The following is a 21,062-nucleotide window of genomic DNA, read 5'->3' as shown; positions in this document are numbered from 1 at the left end:
TTATGCTAAGCTAAGCTAACCGTTGGCTGTAGCTTCATATTTAACAGAGATGACAGTGGTATCTTTACCAATCATCAAAAAAATTGTTGCTGTGACATGTTGGCAGATGTTGGCAGATGTACAGTACATTCGTGACGAATGTCTCGCACCATAATCATCTCATCTCTCTCTCTCTCTCTCTCTCTCTCTCTCTCTCTCTCTCTCTCTCTCTCTCTCTCTCCTTGTGGCTGTTGCGGCCTTTATATGGAGGTTTCAAGTCATCGCAGATAAGCATACGTTTTCACGCTGTTAATCAGATTGTCCTGGCGATCTGCTCCCCTGCAACATGCATAGTTCGGCATGGTGCTTTCCTGCGAGACATTCACCTCAGATCTAATCCCCTTAAGCCCTCCACTCGGTGGGACTAATGGGAGTTGGCGGGCAGCTTTGGATGAGTTATTACGGAAAGATTATGATTGTATGATTCAATGTTGAAAAAAGGTCAAGGGAGCTTTACTGGCAAAACTTCCAAAGAAACGTCACGTTGTTTTACAAAGTCATATCACAACATTACAACCGTGCAGTTTCCATTTCCATTTAGACTTGCTTGAGTTTGCTTTTTTTTCTAGTACAGCCTGCTTCACATTCATGTATTTAAGTGAAGTTAGGGAAAACTTTGCTCGAAGGAACAACTCCATAAAACATAATGTCACAAAAAATCGATAGACCTCTACTGACTCGAAAATGCCAATAACTGTAGATTGACAGAATATCGATTAAAAAAACCAATAATGAGAACAAAGACCACACATATTGGAGAATAGTTTTGTGTTTGTGGCCACAAAATAGGAGAGCTTCAATTACCCAGGGATGCATGAAAATGGCTCCTTCAGGGCACCAGTCCTCCGTCTTGCCTGGAGTCATTAATTAGATCTAATCAACACCGCAGGGAAAAGTTACTGTCAAGACTAATTAGGCAAAATGGAGCTTCTGTAATGGGAAACAAATGAACAACAACAGTTAACTGTAGCAGCCCGCTCCACGCTTTATGACTCATTCAGTCTCAGCGGGGGAGATTTTTTTGCAGCAGCACCGTTCAGACATTATATTAGCACTTGATTACTGTTTTGAGGGAATGTCTGAATATTAGACACATTAATAGGTCACTGAATGGGAAGTATTTTTAGATATGTATTTTATCATTGTGCTGTAGTAAAATGTATTGTTGTATTTTCCACCACTTTGGGCTTGTGATCATCCACACACACACACACACACACACCTCTGCCAGGTTGCCCATTGTAAGCACCAAGCAAGCTTCCCTCCAACCGCAGGCCTCAGAGGTCATGAGAAGTGTTTGACTTAATCCTTCCTTCGTCCCCAACACTGCTTCTGAGAGTCAAGGCAGGGAGTAAAAAAAAAAAAAGAAGGGAACCTTTGTTTCTCCCACAGCGCTGCGAACAAAAGGGGGGTTGGGATTGGGAAAAGCGTACATGCACACCACCTGCAATTAAGAGCTTAGAGTTCGTCCTCTCGGCACAAAACCCTCCGCGACCGAGTGGAGGAGAGGAAACGTCAAGATTAGGTGGGAAGTGCTACGTGGGTATTAGAAGAACTTGTGAGAAAGGAGACGTTTGTCACAGAATATTACTTACAGGATGCTGGAGGACAGTCACCTTACACCCCGAGGAAGAGTAATTGTGGAGGATTTGATAACTAGTGGCTATTGATGACGATTAAGCACTTTAACAACCTGGGTTGGAGGTTTGCGCCACGGTCACACAGATTAAGAACAAGCCTCTGTTTGTTTGCCCATATGTTGGATCGAGTCATTAAGGTTGGACATCTGGTGAGGAAAAGAAGGTGTTAAGTTGTCACGAGCGGCACAAAAAAAAACGCTGATGCCCGTCAAGAGTGCACCGAAATGACCCGTTTACAGTCAAATGTCTGCAAGAGTCAGCCTTGTGATGTCAAGCGGAAAGTTCTCTCTGCTGAAACATTTCCCTCACCTGAACTTTACTGAAAATGTCAACTTCATCAAAACAAAATTGGGTCAAATGCACTGAGTGCAAATTAAAATCAGCCGAGGGAGGTGAAATTATTGTAATTAACAGCTCTTCAATCAAGCTTGGAGTGTTGGAATTATAGATTCATGTTTTACATTTATTGCTGAACTCCAAGGCCCTTCTTAGGTAGTACAATATGACGTTTATCCACAGAAACACAGACACACTTGTGGACCTTTTCGGACAAAGTTTGACAACTTTGTGCAAACTTTTTAATCGGAACATGCTTGGCGGGGCCGACAAGATTATCTTTAATTCATGTTAATTCTTACCAAAAGTCCTTTCTTTGAAGACTGAAAAACAACAATGCAATAAGAAAAAAGATGTGAAGATATGTGTATCCTACTGACGAAATAACACATTTAGAGGACTGTGAGGCTTTGGCAGAGGTTTTGGGATGCATTTCATTTATTTATTTCATTTCTTAATTCATTCATTCGTTATAATATCTTGTAGTCAACAAAGATCTTGTACAGAAACAGATGCAGTCCTGGATCACGAGGACGTCATTCATAGACGCACGTGTGCCTCCGTACTTGAAATCAGCTTAATTTCTGGAGCTAATTACAAAACTCATCACTGCATCTTATATGATAAGGCCAGTTGGTTCTCCTCCAACTAAAAGACGTAATAACCACTGTTATTTGCTGTATTTATCGGCAAAGCTCATGTTGGAAAATAGCCATCTTATCCCTCATTTTGTTGCTCTGAAACTCTGGCACATGGGGACCTGACTGTACGTTCAGACAGGGACCGTAGCACTGTCATTTAATTCTGTGAGTTCATGTGCATGGGCCTACCGGGGTTGTTTGAGGGATGGCACTGCGCCTGGCGCCTGGTCCCGGATCATTTCATAAACCCACATACGAGCCATGCTGGTAGGCCCCGGAGCAGCGGAGGTCCTGTGGTGGGTGGCAGCAACCAGTCCCAGCAGAGGCTCTAGGATGCAGACCAAGGGAGACGTGTAATCCCTCGCTCGAAGCCGTAATGCATCATCGATGCAGGAAAATAAATATGGAAGGGTGAATGGGGGGGATAGGGGAGAAGCTATTACCCAGAAGAGAGCCAACAATTAACGGTTTGTCTTTATTTTATACCACGAGTTTCCGCAGTAATCTTCACATGGGATGCTGTAAAAACATTCAAGCCATGAAACTATGCAGAACAGACTTAACTGTTGGGCCTGTCAATAAAGCATATTCCTGCAGAAATGAATTCGTTCCACTTCTACCATTGTGGTGTTCTTCCAAAAAGCCTGCACACATTCCTTCACTTCACAGCATAAACGATTGCATCTATACATGCAGGATTGAGAGTCCCTACTTTATTTGAGAAGACGTATTAACACCGCTCACATTCTGCCTTACGCTGGCACTCACAAAGTGCTTTAGGTCACTCTTTCCTAATTTGGATCAATTATCCCATTTCCCCTCTCTGACACAGTGTTTCTCATTCAGCATAATGCACCGGCTATTCGCCAAGCGCCGTGCAATGTGTAATGTGCTCGCCTCTTCGCTATTCGTGTACCCTCGTGTCAGGGCGACTGAATGCAAGCTTTCTCTACTGTCTGAGGCTCATTTGAAATTTAAATATCGCCTCATTGCTGAGTCTCAATAATATTGACTTTCACTTTTACTCTCCAGAGGCTGCAGGGATATATTTGGTACAGGATGGTGTTTGGTCTTACAGAATGTATGCATCTGGGGCTTTTCTGGACTGCAGTAATTCAATTTATTTTGTTCAGCCCAAAATCACAAATGAGGGCTTTACAATCTGTACACATGTGACATCCTCTGTCCCGGGACCCTCACATCTGTAAAGGAACAACTCGCCCCCAAAAAAACCATTAACGAGGAGAAAAAAAGGATTTAGATGCTGCAGGTAATGCTGAGTTTTGTAAATCTTCAAATTCCAGCCAAACCTAATTTTAATGAACATTTAACATGAAGTAGTTTCTTATTTTCTTATGAGACTGCTTTTTAATTGGCACGCCTATTATACTTAACACGAAAAAGCCGAAATATATCAGTGTTACAGTTACAGTAACTTAAATCCCTAAACTGCAACTCCTGAAAGACTGAACCCGGTTTTCAATGTTTTCTAGTGGTTTTAACCGCATTAAAGTGTCCCCAACAAGACAGGGAAGTGAACACTGCAGCTGCGTCTGTGGTCCACTAGATGGTGTACTACATCACTGAAAAGGGTTTCTGTCATAGCAGTACACACATCTTCAGGACATCATATCATAAACTGTTTGATTAGCAGTGACAACTCAGAGAGTTAGCATTTCTGCTGTGACAAATATGGATTTCCAGAAATCCTGTTAATTCTGAACATCATGGTGAATATGTTACATTTAGACTACAGTATGTTTAATTGTTTGCTCTACAAAAGACCTAAAATATATACAGTTCTCTGTGCTTTTGCTTGAAGAACGACTTCAAGGTTTCTTAATCAGTTCCTTACAATGAGCACTAAATATTCAACCAAACTATTTTGGTTATTTCTCACGATGGATTTCTTGTGTTTGTGGGTATGGCCTTACTTTTCTCACTGGTTTAAAGGTGGGCGGGGCTCAGCTGGAAAACAAAAGGTGATGTCTTTCTGTGCACCTGTAAGATTGTTGCATCATTTGAATCATAATCTAATGAGAGCTGTGGGATTGAAAGCACACCCACACAGAATCTGAATGTTCTGAACAGATAAAAAGTTTTCACAGTTTATTAAAAGTTGATTAATTTACTATCAAATTAGTTATCTGCTGATCAACTAAACAAAGATTTTACCAATTTATTATATTGTGTACCAATTGTTTCAGCCCGTCATCAGTGAACCAGTATGAATATCTGGCATCTCACCACAAGTGGGCAGTGGTGTTAAGTAACTAAGTGCATTTACTAAAGTACTACTTGTGCTGAGACAAATTACCCTGTGGGAACCATATGATATATCTAATCGCATTGTTTTGTACTTATGTACAAGAGGGTTATTGTGAGGTTATTATTACAAAATATGATCAACAAGTAAGATATTATATACTTGAGTCAAATTTGGAATCCAGGACTTTTACTTGTTGGAGGACTTCTTCTCTGTGGTGTTGCTACTATTAAATAAATGATCCCGGTACTTTTTCCGCCACTGCCTGCAGCGGAGCTTTGAAAAAATATAAAAATGAAATATCAATCACTGTTACTTTTAATACTTTTGCCATGTGATGAACTTTACTGGTTTGTTTAATAAACAGTGCCCCATGCATCAAATTGTTCATAAAAGATAAACAATAAAAAGATGAATATGCAAGGGATAAACACAAAACATTCAGATTATTATCAATTAATGATTAGATTACAGGTCTTTGATGTTTTCACTGCGGTGGCTTTACTTGTGTGAATGTAGACATGTAACCCTGATGTACACTGGAAAAGTGCCAGATGTGGTGCGAACATTAATACGATTAATTGAGACCACTGGGGCACCCCATTGTGTAAAATGATCATTCAACTAATTATATTAACAATAGAGTCATGAGTGAGATTATATAGAGCCACATCAGTGTATGGCATCAAAGTGTAACATCAGCCCTCAGAGACACAGAGAGAAGTCTCTGCAGGCTGCACTTGCAACGTCATTAAACAACATGAAGGTGAAGGTGGGTGGGGATGGGCGGGCAGGGTGTGTGTGTGTTTCTGTTGATAAAAGCAGATATATAAAACAGTGATTGCATCTGTTTTAATCAAATTATTGAACCAGGTTGAACTGGCATCACGGCGACAGTCTATAGTACAAATTGTATCAGGCGAGCTCAATGAAGAGTCAAAGTACAAACTGTCTTTATTGACAGCAATAAGGACGGATTATGGGTTGGGAGACTCAGCAGTAATCAGGCTCTATCATCACTTTTTAACAACATTTACAGTCTGAGATGCATTGCAAAACGCATCATTTGTGTTATGTAACTGCAATAGCATGACATGATCATTCCCACCCCTGTAGCCATATTCAAAGTGGACTCTTAAGGACAACCTAACTAGGCTATTTCACTGTTTACCCACCTTGTAGTGACACCCCAAACCTCACAGCTTCTATTTCAATGACTATGTGTTACTGAACACTGAAAGCTCATCAATCAGACAAATTGAGCACGGAAATTGTGTCGTCCCCCCCCCCCCCATAGATTAAAACGACATCCATCACGATCGCTATGTGAGACAAACTGCACTCATTCATCTGCGGATCTTTGTTTCTAAATGCTTTTTTAACCATGAAGCATGCGAGAGATATAGAAATGTTAGCAATGGTAAACCGTGATGACAATGTATGTATGTATGTACTGCATGTATGTACGTACTGTATGTACTGTATGTATGTTCTCTTTCTAAAACATATTTGATTTCTCTGTGTCATTCAACTGCCCCTCTTGAGTCTTGAGATGACTGTGAGGACTTGAGGTGTGAACAATGTATTCAGTATTCTCTCAGTGTCCATGTCCAGCGGTCCAGCTCCGAGTACACAGCTTTTTCTCTCAAGAATGCAGCGATAGTGCCCCATTGTCCAAGGACACAAGCTGAATCACAACTACTTTGTTGCTTTAAAGGGAGCAGTGCCAGTGTTGTTATTTAACATGCCTTTTCTCATTTCTCAAATTGACAAGTAACATTTTTTGCAAACAATGCATTTGAGAGGTTTGACTGTATTCTCTAACATTCCAGGCATCCATTGGTTTCCATCAATTTCTGTACAGTTGAAATGTCTACCAATCCACTACCGAGCAACTTCTTTCCACCGATGAAGACCATGTGATACAGTTGAAAGCCTCGGAAAAGCATAGGCTGACCTTACCTTACTTTGGGATGGGTTTGTCCATATAAAACAAACTTTTCAAAATCAATTTGTGCTTAAACTTACAAAAGTGAATGCAAACTTGAAGTTCACAGATGTATGAATCACACAAACATTTAAAAAATAAGGAGACAAGTGTCTGCTAATTGCTTTTCTTACCCATACAGACAGAAGTTCTTTTACGAATGTTTATGGTGTTACAAATTTGCAAACACTTGGACTTATATGGTCCAACTGTCTATTCTGGACGAATGTAAAGTTGTCAGTCTGTTTTTTTTTAAATACTGGGTCACTGCTCATTGTAAGCAAGCCAGCTAAAGTTGTCGGTGTCAAATAGAAAGTCCTTTAGGACTCATTTTCATGCCAGGCACAAACAGGGCCACAGAGAAAAGATGGAGGAACAAAAAGGGGCTCAGTTGGGTCACTGCCATGGGCGGCCGTTAAAGCAGCCCACTCAATCCCCCCCCCCCCCCCCCCACCTCTCCTGCAGAACAGTGCCACAGTGTTTAACTGCGCCAGACTAACTGAGAGAAGTTGCCCTCAAGTTATTTATCAGTATTTCCTCGAGGTCGTGCGGCAATCGCCCTGCGTTTGACACAGTCCGTAAAAAGGCCACATCAGCAGACAGATAATCTGTGAGATAAAGAAGAGCATCTTCCATGCCAGCTCTGGGAGGGGGTGGGTGGAGGAGGGGGGTGAGGGGGGGGGGGGTCTGGTAGGGAGAAGGGAGGGGTGTATATAAAGGGAGGCCAACGGGCATTCGCAATCCCACGGTCTGCCTGTGCTTCATCACCAGCTGCCTTCAACCCACAGCGAGCCTGCAGCCATGACGTTCAACGGAACCTGGAAGGTCGACCGCAGCGACAACTATGACAAGTTCATGGAGCAAATGGGTGAGTGTGTGTGTGTGTGTGTGTGTGTGCGTGTGTGTGCGTGTGTGTGTGTGTGAGAGCCTGAATGGGTCACTGAAGTCATGCTGTACTTCAGCTCCATTTTTCTGCTGAGTCTGGCCTTCTGATCTATTTCATGAGAGCAATGCATGTCACCGTGTCATGTGTTCCCATGTAGTTTGACATTGCTGTGTGAGTATTACACCGAGCAGTGAGGTGTTTATGGTGCTACCCATAATAATAGCATGTAGCTAAATAAAGATCTGTCTCTGGACTTGGACACACTCCAATAGACTTGGAAAGCGGACTAGTGAAAACTTCTAAAACAAATAGAGTCTGAGTAGATAAATTGTCATTTACGATTCAATTCAACTTTATTTCAGACACATGGATCCATATTTATATTTTCTTTTCTGTGTTAAGGTATTAATATCATGAAGCGAAAGCTGGCAGAGCACGACAACCTGAAGGTCATCATCGAGCAGACCGGGGACAACTTCCACATCAAAGAGTCCAGCACCTTCCGCACTAAAGACATCGACTTCACCCTGAGCGCCCCGTTCGACTACAGCCTGGCCGACGGCACTGAAGTCTCAGTGAGTGAACTAAAGTGGTTTCGGACATTATTGAACCAGCAGCAGCAGGTCCAGCTGCTGTTTTCGCCATTTCAATGCGATGAGGAATGGTTTACCTCAGGAAAGTATCGCTTTAAACAAAAAAAACTAAAGCCAATGGAGAAGTTTCAGTGAATAATTACTCGACGGTTGATATGCTGAAATGAGGGATGAACTGAATATGGGAAATAACATAAAAACTAAACAAATGTTACCAATGATAATACAAATATACACAAAAGTAACACATCATGAGAAGAGCATCAAAGAGCTTCTATGTATATTTTTAACCAGGGTACGTGGGTGATGGAGGGCGACGTGCTGAAAGGCAAATTCACCAGGAAAGACAACAGCAAGGTCCTGACCACCACCAGGGCTCTGGTGGGAGGAGAGCTCGTGCAGGTCAGTAGATCAAGATGCATTTCATCAATAACGTGCGATGTGCTCATTTGTTTTGTTTCCATAAAGTAACACGCCTCTCTTCTTTCTTTCTTTTTTTACCCCACGCAGAGTTACAACTATGAGGGAGTGGATGCCAAGAGGATTTTCAAGAAGCAGTAACCTTGTGTCTTCAGTTCATATTTTATTTTTATATAGATGACACAACATAGATCTGTATTGTTGTTCTTTTCTAACAATGAGACATGGCTAAGACAAGTGTGTTCTACGTCACACATCTCACAAATGTGGTAACGATTTCCCAGAGTACTGAGAGAGGAATGGCTTTCCGAAGCGTCCCACTGTAATTAAATGTCCGGGAAAACCTAAATGGCTTGAAGCAAACCTAGAAAAAGGGGAACAAACAGGTAATGATTGTTCGGCTTAAAGATATCCTACTTAAACTTTACTTAACTACATGCAGCTGGGCAGGCAGGTGGACAAAATCAGATAATCAACTGAAGTATTCAGAGTGAGGGATGACTAAAGGAGAGAATAACAGAGAGAAAAACATCCGTCACCATGTCAGTGGAATGTGCCTTAATCTTAGCAACAAGTCTGCCAGAAATGGCCAAAGTCTCTTGTGGTATCTAGTCATGCAGATAGTTTGGGTTTTTCTCTGCCAAGATTTTTATATAATTGTCTCTGAGATTTATATTGCCACCCTACTACAAAAGAGTTTGTGTTTCTCCCGGCATCGAAAGGTGTCGTTTAAAAAAAAAATTCAACCGCAGCTTGTCTTTTCAGAAGCCATGTCCCAGTTACTCGTGATAATCCACGGAGCACGTTGCCAACCGTTTCCAGAGGGAACTACTTCCAATGAAAGCTGTCCTTGTGTTGGTGGATTATCCAAGGCAACGGGTGCTTTGTTTCTGGAGATGCATGCTACTGTTGCCTTTTTTTTTTTAATGTTATTTGCAACACTGTGAGCAATAGCAAAGGACATTCTTCCACCTCTACGGTGTTAGGGTGGACGCGTAAATCGTAGACACGAATACCTCAAAATCCGGGCGAAAAAATGCCAAAAATATCAGCATGATTAGTTCCAGCTGGAGTAAAGATGGACCACCGCTACTTAAACTTGACTTCACCGTGCTTTTAACTGCATCAAAACAACCCCATCTAATCCCACACTGGACTGCATCCTTGTGATGGGAAGCAGTACAACACGACATATGCACGTCAACTTGCACTAATGGTTCTTATATATTGTATTGTCTGTAACAATTAAACAATGTTCATGAATCTCTTGCGTCTTGGTGTTATTTTCAAGTGTTTTAAAGAGCCAGTGTGTAGGATTGAGAGGCATCTAGTGGTGCAGTTTCAGATCGCAACCAACTGAATACCCCTCCACTCTCCAAGACCGAAGATTTCGGTGTTTTTGCACTCGGCAGCCCACATTACCGTAGTTTCTCAACTGGTCGGAGAACTATCATGGCCTTCAGGTAACGTAAAAACACCAAAAGGCCGTCCCAAGACCCAGTGTTTGATTTGTTCATTCTGATCGACAGTAGAAACATTGCTGTTGCAAACATGGCGGGCTCCGTGAAGAGGACCCTGAAGGGCTCATTCTGAGCTTATGAGAGCACGATTCTTAGGTTCAGGTGGATATACACTAATGAAAACATAGTTATGGATATTATATACCATTGCTGCCAAACTCCTACACACTGGCCCTTTAATGAATGAATGAATTATTCAAGTTTAACTGTTGCTCCAAAGGTCTACAAACTTACAGGTCATGTTGCCTCCAAGCCAGATAAGTCAACTTTTATCAAGTGATTAAGATCAAAAATCTCATCCTGTGATGACATTTTATGAGCATAATAAGTTCATAGTCTCTGTCTTGATTAAGGGAAGGATACCATTAGCTCAGCATTACAGACATCACAGAGCCTGACCGCACTCCGGTCACATGATGACAGCTGGGTCTTGTGCTGTCATGTGCTGGCCTGTGGGTGCTCGGGAAATGAGGACTCCTCACATGATGACGATGAAGAACATGTTTTTTTGCTTTGCAATGGTGAGAGGAAAATGAACGTATATGCACTGAGCATCTCTGACCACAAGAGGGCGACGTGTTCCTACTTTTACTTTAGAGTCGAACATTAGACACTTCAGCAGAGAATGAAAGTTGTAAATGTGATTTTAAATGTTTTTAGGAAAACAAATACATAAAGGTTGCTGCTTGATAGAGAGACTTTGCTGCGGGTTTGGAGTAATACTTGATCAAATGGGTAAGTGCTGCTCAATAGTTTTGACCAAATATTATTGAAGCCCATTTGTGCAAGGAAGAGAACAAAATGTAGATGAAAAGTGTGTTATAAAAATATAAATGCTCAGTGTACATCAACTTTTTTTATCATGAGAAACTTTTCGTCTGTTTTTTGTTTTTCTTTGCTTCCATAAAAGAGGGTTAAGATCTCACATATATCAGGGAACAGAGAACTGGTGTTTCAGTGTAATACATCACATCAGACAAATGTCTTCACGATCTAGCCCGGCTGCGTGTCTTCTCTTGCTGGATTCATGAAAGCCATTGCAGAATCGAAAATAGACCAGAAGATATCTTCACAAGCACATTTGATCGCTACTAAAAAGAAAAGTAAAGGTGTCATCCCTACGGAGGCCCGTCTAAACCTGGACAGCCTGAGATGACGTCTAACATCAATCGACCCCCCCCCCACACTCAGGCCTGAGTGGCACCGTCTTTCATGGAGGTATAAACCCACCGCGCACAGGGCTAATCTGGTAGAGGCGGGGCTGCTTTTGAACACCGGCTCACCCCTGAATCCACCACGGGGAGTGGAGTCCTCTGAGACCCCTCAGATGCTGTGAGCCTGCAGATTTTAGTGCAAGGAGAAATGGGTTGGTGGGTCTCCTTGCTTTGCATTTGCAAGGTTGTAGTTGTGTCCAGTCTTACAGTTAATACCAGATGTGCTTTGGTATACATTCAGCCCATCTTTGCACAATCCACATGCATACAGTACATTTAGTGTATACAGATGATTACTAACCTCAGGATGTACAGTGTTCTTTTTACTCCACCACGTTTATTTTAGTGGTAGTTACTGTTAAGTTTGCATTGGTGGAAGTAACTACGTACATTTATTCAAGTACTGTACTTAAGGGAGATTTTTGATATTATATAGGGTTGTACATTTATCTCACATATATAGTTACTAGATTATTTCAGATTAGGATTTTATATACAGTAATAGTTACTTTTACTTAAGTAAATGATGTGAACACTTCTTCTTCCACATAGATTTTACACTTAAAGTGGATTAAATGTATCAAATAGGTTGCTACAGTTTAAACACACCAGCTCCAGCACCACACACAGCAGTTAAAGTGTTTTGAATGTAATGGTATATTGTACATTGCGGCATTGCCACTTTTACCAAAGTAAAGGATCTAAATACTTCTCTCAGCACTGATTATTGGAGCAGTGTCCCGTGTACTGTAGATGAATCCTGTAATGTGTCTTCATAACCATCGGGTGACGCTGTCGAACCCTTTACTTTCTGAGAGATAGGGCCTTTGGTTGTTCTATGATGTCATCCTCAGCCAAGTTATCATATGACACACACCCTATTTGTACAGGCAGACACACACACACACACACACACACACACACCTACATAATTATTGGATCTCTACTCAGATTATTAAAACAATATCTCTATGTACTTATCCAAGGAGTAGACTGAAGCAACATGAAATCAGTGAGAAACAGGGAAGTTGTGGGAGCGTTAGCCCTCCGTGTTTTGATTGCTGTGAGACCGAGGGAGCAGGGGCCCACTCAAGGGAGATAGAAGCCGTGGATGAGCGAGGAAGAGGAGGAGGAGGAGGAGGAGGAGGAGGAGGAAAAACAGTGAGAGGTGGACAGAGAAAAGACAGAGAGTGAGAACGAAGGGGAGCGGAGAGAGGACAGTGGAGGGAGAAAACACTCCTCGCTCTCCATCACCCCCCCCCCCCCCCACACCTGCTGTGAAATCAAATTCACTGACTCACTCTCAAGTCGTCAGCTCATCTGAAAAGTGTAACGATCAGAAAAGACACCAACAGCGCGGTGGGGAGTGTCGGGGCTTTTGGATGGGAAAGCTTTCCAGGAAGACAGAACCCGTCTTATGGCCAACCACTGTTTAGACAATGACTGTGCAGACAAATGACTCACCAGTTAGTCAGTGCTGCATACTCTATGAACCTTTTCAAATGCCTTGAGACTCGGGCATTATTTAGGATTTATGCCACTGCACATGCTCAGAAGCGACTTTTACCAACCGTGGGAATACGGAAGTGTTATTATGATAAGTACGGTAAGTATGACGATGATGAATTTAAGTTTAAGAAACAAATGAGCACACTGAGGTCACTTCCTCCTATGCAACTTTGAAAATGCTGCTAGTACAATGTCTTGATAATGTTAGATAATCCAGATGTATCATGGGTAAAACAATCAAGGTGCAAGATCCGAGGTTGGGAGCATTTCGATTGTTTCTCACCGGTTCTCAACATGTCGAAATCGCCGCCGTACCCCCCCACAGGACTCACACAGCTGTAAGCCTTCTCCAAGTCCACGAAACACAAGACTGGACGACCCCCATGACCCCAACAGCCCTGCCAGGATAAAGAGCTGGTCCGCTGTCCGCGGCCAGGGCGGAATCCGCTTTGCTCCTCCTGGATCTGAGGATCTACAATCAGTCGGAGCCTCCTTTGCAGCACTTTAGAATACACTGCCCCAGGGAGGCTGAGCGGTGTGACTTTTAATTTGAAAAGGGGAGAAATCACCTCATTGGTTGAACTGCTTACAACATATAAGATTAAATTGCGTATAGGCGTGGCTTCAAAAAGTGTTGGAACTGGAGCGTTGAATGAATCATGGCACTGTGCGTGTAACAGCAGTGCCATGATAGCACACCATGTGCCCATGCCGGTAAGCGGCGGTCAATGTTTCACCGCAGTGGGCAAAGCGACACAGTAGATAGGGAAATGAATACAAACTACAGGCCTCGCTCGTTCAGTGCCAAGCAAAAAAACAGACACATTTCAGCAAGGACATTTAGTCTGGCACGCGGCGGCGGGAAGAGGACGGTCGAAACGGGACAGAAACACCTCTTTAATGGACTCGTCAAAGGGAGTAACACCATTACAAAGTGTTGCCAGTTGGGGCGTATGCATGCATGCGCCCAGATGAATATGTCCCCTCGCCCCCCCACGCATGCTCACACAGGCGCTTTTATCCCCCACTTTACTCCACTCTTGACACCCTGCGTGTAGCCCCTCCGGGCACGGACTGGAGCGCGTGACATGTGAGAAGGCGCTGCGTGCCACCCGGTGTGACCGAGCAGACAGAAGAGAGCCGAGGCCGCAAAGACAGTTACTGAAATTGGCTGTGGCCTCTGTCTCAGGAGTAGCCGGCTTATGGGTTAGGCGGGCTATTCTTATAGAGGGCAGTGAGAGGGCTCCAGCTCCCCTGGTACACAAACCACTTTATAGGATCCCACATCATGTTTTGATGTGGGGGAGGTGTTATCCAATGACAAGTGTGAGGGAAAGGAAGAGGAGCCATTACGCAGGTGGATTTCTTTGTGGGTAAAAAAAAGGCAAGTAAAAACGGAAGTATTAATTCTCCTAGAATGTGGAGAGACAAAACTGCCAAAACGAATCAATCAGCTGGTGGAAAAGAAAGAGGAAAGCTTTTTCACCTTGATAACATAAATCAAATCTTTAAACTGCGACTTCTACTTAGCTCACACTCTTTTCAATTGGTCCACTGATGGCACACACACACACACACACACACGCACCTTTTTACGGATTGGAGGTTAGAGAATTATACTGATATTTCTGTTTAGTCTTTGAGTATTTATGTAACTGATCAAGTATTTGATGATGTAATCATTTATGTTTTTGGCTCATTTGATATATTTATTTAAGAGCGGTTTGTCAGTTTGGTTTGGTTTAAAAAAAACACACAAAAAACCCCAAACTTAAAGCAAGCCTCCCGAGGCACTATCCCAATCACATTCATAAAGATGAAATGGTGTAATAACGACTGCAGGGATGACGTCAATCTTTAATGGCAGACGGCCTGAAATGTCTTCATTTAACATTTTCATAAAAACTCATTTTGATCACCTTTTTCTTTTTTTTGGTTTCAAACAAAACAAACCCTCTGCAATTCACTGAAATACAGTTTCTCCTTACAGCGGCTAAAGTACATAAATATCAACAGTACTGTATGCATTAGGAAAAAAAGAAAAGAAGAACACACACATGCCGTGAACATGCACAGAACACACAGGTACGCACATGGTATACTGAAACCATTGACAAAGGGAGGGATCATCATATCAATTTCCAGGAACTTGTGTACCGTACTGCTGGCAAAACACAAAAAGATCCACTCGTTCAACGTTTCTCTCTGGATTTCACAGTGAATGATGCAGGTAAAACCGTATTCATACATCAGATACAAACACAAAAAGAAGCTCTAGAAAATTACCAAATGAATATACAATTAAACTTACAATAATACTTACAATGAATTATATGGTGGGCATCTTCTAACCTTAAAAACATAATACCCATAAAAACACACACACACGCACACACACACACATCTTATAAATACTTGTTCTAATAAATTTGCTGCCACACTTGGCTTTAAAAAATGTCTGTAAAAGCAAAAACTGCTCCAGAGAAAATCAGTTGACATGATGTGCATATTATTATTATTATTATTCATTACAAACACTGACTATATGATTCAAGCACTCCAATATGATTGTACACACCTGGGCTAAACATTGCAGGGAAGGTTGTTTTTCTTGCAGCTTTTCCGTTTTTGATCGTCACCGTCACCGAAATGTGACTTGGCCTCATCAGAAAAGTACAAGAGTCACTGTTTGTTTTCGTACGAATGCGACATGAATGAGGATTTTGGCGTCAAAATGTCACAGGAATATGATCACTCGATGATATGTCAAACAGCAAAAGACGTTATTGCGGGCCCAGAATACACACGATTACAAAAGATTTTTCTTTTTTTTTTTCACACTCCAATCATCACTGTGTAGATTTACAAAAGCAAGTTGAATCACGTTGGCTCCCTAAAAATAGACAAAAGAGACCAATTGCTTAAAGTGAATATCCTCGTAGATGCAGAGTGGCTCTTTGGAGTGACACCAAAAGAGACATGCAGCAAAAATAAAGTCACACTTCATAAGAAATCAGACTGAGGACTACAAAGCAGTCAAAAACGGAATAATTCCACTAGTCTAGATAGCTCTCCAGTGTAAAATAAAATGCCTTTGGTCTTTTGTTTCTCGATACTGTGCCGCTGTCCTCCTGCTAGACAATGAAGGAGCAAATTCCTTATTATAGCAGGGGCTCAGTTTGCCATGTTTTGCAGTCTATGGGGTGACTCTACCTTCACCGGCGATGGCTCATTCTTGTCAATGCCTCTTTTTTTTTAACACATCCGATTACCTCGAACTGCAAAATGGCGAGCGGGACCAGGTGTGTTTTTCACACGTTGGCTGCAACCAAAGCACATCAGACAAAAGGACTAATATGTTTGCTTCATCAGGTAAAGACACCACGCAAAGACGCACACATGAGCAACCCTAAAAACCACACAGTACGTAGAAAAGACAAGAGCAAACCCACAGGACTGCTTTGGTATAGCAGGGCGACTTACCATTTTATAATGGCACAAAACAGGGAAGGGGCGAAAAGAAAAAGTGTGAAAGTTTCTCACACACTTTTATCACAACTTGAACCAATCGAACAGAACCATTTCAAACAGTCTTGATTACAAAAATACTTTTTTGTATTTCTTTAAAATATCTAGAAATGTACAGCATTGTTTTTTTTCTCACTTTTTTTTGTTGCAAAGTCATGCTTCAACATGTATTTAATAATCATAATAACATTAATATGAATGATATACAGAATAGTAATAATTATAGTCGTATAATAACATTACCCGGCAGCGCTTTAGACACACTTCTATACGCCTGGCCTTGCGCAGTGACTGCATCAAATGTGTTTTTGCACTCCTCTGGTGGGCTGCCTTTACACTTGCATATGCAGAATGCACAGCAAGAGACCTGCTAACGTTAAGACAGGCGATGCAGGTCGACTGGCTAACAAAAGGGTGTGTGTGTGCGCGCCTTTGTCGTGCATGGAGGTGTCAGAGGAGGTGTAGCCAAAAGCGCTGCCGGTGAATCTTGAGTATGTAACAGTATAAAAAAGAGTTGGAAGGACTTGGGGAGGGGGGGAGAGGGGGAGGGGGGGGGGGGGGGGGTTCGATGTGTGATGGAGGCTGGGGTCTAGAATGTCCTGAGGCCGCTGCTGCCTGAGAGAGAGAGACGGAGAGAGAGAGAGACACAAGGAACGGGGGGTGAGGTTTCCATGGTCACCGCACACGAACCTTGTACACTAATGAAAACACAGGGGATCGTGCGGGAACTGCTGCACGACACAAACACATCTGCACGCCCATAAAATCACGCGGCGCCACACAGGTAGACACACAAACACTAACGCGCGCACACACTGGACACTTTTTTTTTTTTCTCGCGCTTGCCTTCCAGAAGCCGAGACCACCACACGCTTTTGTCCCCAACACATCTATAATACGGTGGTTGTGGGGTTTGTTTTCAAAACATTTCCTGCATCATACACAGATGAGAGATGACGCGCTGTCAATATGGCTTGGTGCCACTGTGTATTCCGGCACATGTCTTTGGCAGTGCAACACAATCCCCCTCACGCCCACCAACAAAAATAAAGTAATAGACCTGGGCTTTCAAAGCCAAATCTACAATTTCATATCAAGACACTGTGTCCAGAAGTGAGAGGCGAGGTGAGATTTACACCTTTTGTCCGCGCTTCTTGGGGTCAACGGTCATTAAAGTCCGAGCTGTAAAACTCACCGACGGTACGCTGCTCCGTGAGCTGGAGTCAGGTCAGTCCTCCTGCTTTCTAATTGGATACGAGAGGCAATCAGCAACGCCCGTCACAGCCGGCCCCGGCCACCATCACACATCAGGAACCTGAGGACACAAAAGAAGGCGGAGTTTTACCGACGCGAACAAGCTGCAGCAGCATCCTGACTTCTAGCGGAGTGTTCTTGTTGTGTTGATTCAACGTGGATTGTTTACCATTTCTGTTATTGCATTTGACCACTATATATTCAGGATGTTATAAGGGATACATACTTTCAAAAGACAGGGTAATACACTGCAACTTTCGCAAACGTTTGCCAAATCCTTCAAGCTCAAGTGCTGCACTCAAACGAGACACAAACTCATGATGTAAAGCTTCTTTTATGGCAAAGTACAGCTGTGTGTAGCTCTAAAGGGACATTCCACCAATTTAGTATTACACTTCCTTGTAGTTGGGGGACAAAAGAGGGAAAAAAAGAATGTCCAAAATCAAAGAAGAACCAATATCATGATATTTAGTCCCTAACATGAGCTCCAAAAACACTGGATTGCTACACTTCCCACAATGAAACTTGAGCTTTCATTCGATGCTCTCTGTCTGGTAAACGGCCACACCTTTCAAACTTCACACACACAGTTTCGTAATGCAGGCTTTCTGTAAAGGTGTAGTCTTTAAGCCCACGCCAAGATTACTCAAGCGATGTCTCTAAAGTAATTTTGTCAGACTCACCAAAGCTCCTCCGCAGCCACAGAAGACATTAATAAACTCTTCAGGATGTGTAGCACACACTCCAACCAGGGGGACTACCCCCCCCCCCCCCCTCCTTTTAGAAAGACCGTTTTGCAAATTCTTTCAAGCTCAAAGTCCAACTGTGACAAACAGGATGTTAGCTGACAATAGTCTCAAAGAATTATGTTGAACTGCTGCCTAACAACCATATCTCCCATGATCCCTTTCCACCACAACTCCACTATCCGCAACACCAGCGGACCGAAGAGAAAGGTCAACCCCCCCGACCCCCCTGCACCCACCCACAGATGTATCACCAAAAATAGACATGTCTTGGAGGCCCGTGGTAACTTGGGTTCGGGGAGAGGGGGACTCTTTGGAACAATAAACAATTAGTAAGGAAAACATGACCTTAAGAGAAAGAAACAGAGAGACAGGCTGTTGCAGGCAATGACGGGGAGACGGGTTGGGAACTGTTCCCCCGATCAGAGAACAGTGCGTTTTTTGGAAGGGGCACGGCTGGCCTGGCTAATTCCCTGTTGCGCGTTCAATCAAGGATGAGGGAATCGATGCGTTACACAGCCGCTTGGCTAAGCTAATGTGGCGCATACTTCCAGACCACCGTATTTGTTCTGGCTGAGACGCCAAGGTTAAAGATTGGGTTGATCATTGAACATGTCTGTGCGGATTAGGGAACGGTTTAGTGATTCGCGAGCTTAATGTGTTACATTCAATAACTCGGCCCAGGCGCATAATGTGAGATAGGTAAACAAGTAGTGTTTGACAATGTGGGAGGTGACTCGGTTTCTTATGAATGTGTGCACTGTTTCCTTTTTTTTTTGCTTTCAGCCAGGCTTCATGTAGCCAAGTGTTCCCGTGTGTGTTATCAGTGATCATTGATCTCATGCTGCACATGAAGAGAGATGCTGCAGATCCAACATTTGAGAGTTCTTTGCTCCACGGTCTGTAGTCGAACAAACTAGTTCAACCCATTTACTACAAATCCCTTATGTGTAACTATATAAAATATATATATATTTTTTTTATATACTGTACGTATATATGAAATATATGGTTGCCAGGTTGTGAAAAACCCCATTGGATGGTATTTACCTTGCAGATGTTGGTATTCCGTTAACAAATGCTTCAACTATTGAACTATAGTTTAAATTCAACATATTAATAGATACAGCACTTGTGTGATTTTCAGAAAGAAGCGGATTTGTGAAAATGCATATTTGCCTGACAGCTATAAAATATCAGTAAAATCTCCCGTCAGAAAATTCTAAAGCTTTTCTTTATTCCCCATTTTTGGGATACTATTGACATTATATAGGCACACTATCATACTGGTATCAATTGCGTACATGGTGATGGATTACACAACACAAGTGTGTTTCAAGATTCTTCTCACCAATTTCCATGTCGTGAGGAAAACAAGTCAAACCGAAAACTGCCTCGAAGTGCAGGACGAATAAACCGAGGAGCCCACATTCAAGAATGGTCCGTGAAAATGCAAAGCGCACCCAATTTGTAATTCATTAGCTAAAACTTCGTACTAACACTCGCATGGCCCCTTTAAGATCTCTACCTGTGCAGCGCGGCCATGAAAAGGAGCCACATCTGAAGCCCCTTTAATCTGAAGAAAAGCCTTTAGGCCCTGGCTGTGTTTCTCACATACCAGCAATAGCTGCTGGAGCTGGGTGGTGATGAATGCAGCTGCTGACATGTATCTAGCTCCTGAGACCCAGTGCAGGGACAAGGCCACAGTGTTGCTACACTATGTGTGTGTGTTCATGTGTGTGTGTGCGTGTGTGTGTGTGTGTGTTATGTGTCAGTAGGGGGGTGAGGGAATAAAGTCCCACTTCCTTATTAGAAAGGGCCCCAGCTGGCCCTCAACTCTCCAGTGGGAGTTAGTCCAACTTTGTACAGGAACCATTGGTTTTGTCAGGCTATTGGCCAAAAAGCTCCTCAGGGCAGGCAGCCAGACACACACACCCACACACACACACACACACACACACACACACACACACGTCTCTCTCAGGCTCAAACACAGGCATGCATGATACACATACACACTACACTCCCCCACCATGTCTTGTCAGATGGAAAATCCGGATTACCTTTGCCTGCAGTTCACTAGGCATTAATGTCCACTATTAGGTTGTCTTTGGATCTAGCTCTGTGCCGGAGCATGAATGTCAGATATAATTCTGCTTCACAAACATTCAGATGAATGACTAGCCTCAGCCTCCCAGGGGTATTACAACAACAAAAAAACATACAATGTAATGTATTTTTAAAGAGTCAACAGTGTGTAGCGACCAGCTCCAAAATTGCATGAAGGGGAACTTGCTGCAAATAAACTTTTCAAAATGGCAAACCCTTTGACAGGCAGGATGCCAGGTGATTAGGACAACTCATTACCAGCGATGACTTAAAGAGCCCTGAACACTTCCTCACTTTCAGCTGTTCACACGCACACACACACACACACACACACACATTCATGTCTCCCACGGTTCGACTTCCTAAGGCGAGCC

At 42.8% G+C, this 21,062-nt stretch overlaps 2 protein-coding genes across 2 annotated transcripts in view; one reads left to right on the top strand and one right to left on the bottom strand.

Moving 5' to 3' along the window:
- The first annotated feature begins 7,639 nt into the window (after positions 1 to 7,639).
- LOC306714827 (fatty acid-binding protein, intestinal-like) lies at positions 7,640 to 10,071 on the top strand. Its single transcript, XM_079184970.1, has 4 exons — positions 7,640 to 7,777; positions 8,198 to 8,370; positions 8,683 to 8,790; positions 8,899 to 10,071. The coding sequence occupies exons 1-4, from the start codon at positions 7,711 to 7,713 to the stop codon at positions 8,947 to 8,949; spliced, it is 399 nt and encodes a 132-aa protein (XP_079041096.1). The 5' UTR covers positions 7,640 to 7,710; the 3' UTR covers positions 8,950 to 10,071.
- Positions 10,072 to 14,888: 4,817 nt separating this feature from the next.
- LOC306714820 (RNA-binding protein with multiple splicing-like) overlaps positions 14,889 to 21,062 on the bottom strand; it is a 33,090-nt gene continuing 26,916 nt past the window's right edge. The window contains exons 8-9 of the mRNA XM_079184963.1: positions 17,775 to 17,894; positions 14,889 to 17,194 (exon numbers count right to left, since the gene is read on the bottom strand). The gene's annotated coding sequence lies outside the window, so the exon portion shown is untranslated. The remainder of the gene's footprint in view (positions 17,195 to 17,774; positions 17,895 to 21,062) is intronic.

The sequence above is a fragment of the Pholis gunnellus genome, assembly GCF_910591455.1.
Source record: "Pholis gunnellus genome assembly, chromosome: 23".
NCBI lineage: Eukaryota > Metazoa > Chordata > Actinopteri > Perciformes > Pholidae > Pholis > Pholis gunnellus.
Note: the sequence above shows the minus strand (reverse complement) of the source record. Positions and strands in the feature narration are given on the sequence as shown.

Bases quoted from the DNA above. Each gene is read 5' to 3' on its own strand.
- LOC306714827 (XM_079184970.1), top strand. From the start codon at position 7,711: ATGACGTTCAACGGAACCTGGAAGGTCGACCGCAGCGACAACTATGAC. The intron at 8,371-8,682 runs GTGAGTGAACTA...ATTTTTAACCAG, and splicing joins CCGACGGCACTGAAGTCTCA to GGTACGTGGGTGATGGAGGG. The intron at 8,791-8,898 runs GTCAGTAGATCA...TACCCCACGCAG, and splicing joins TGGGAGGAGAGCTCGTGCAG to AGTTACAACTATGAGGGAGT.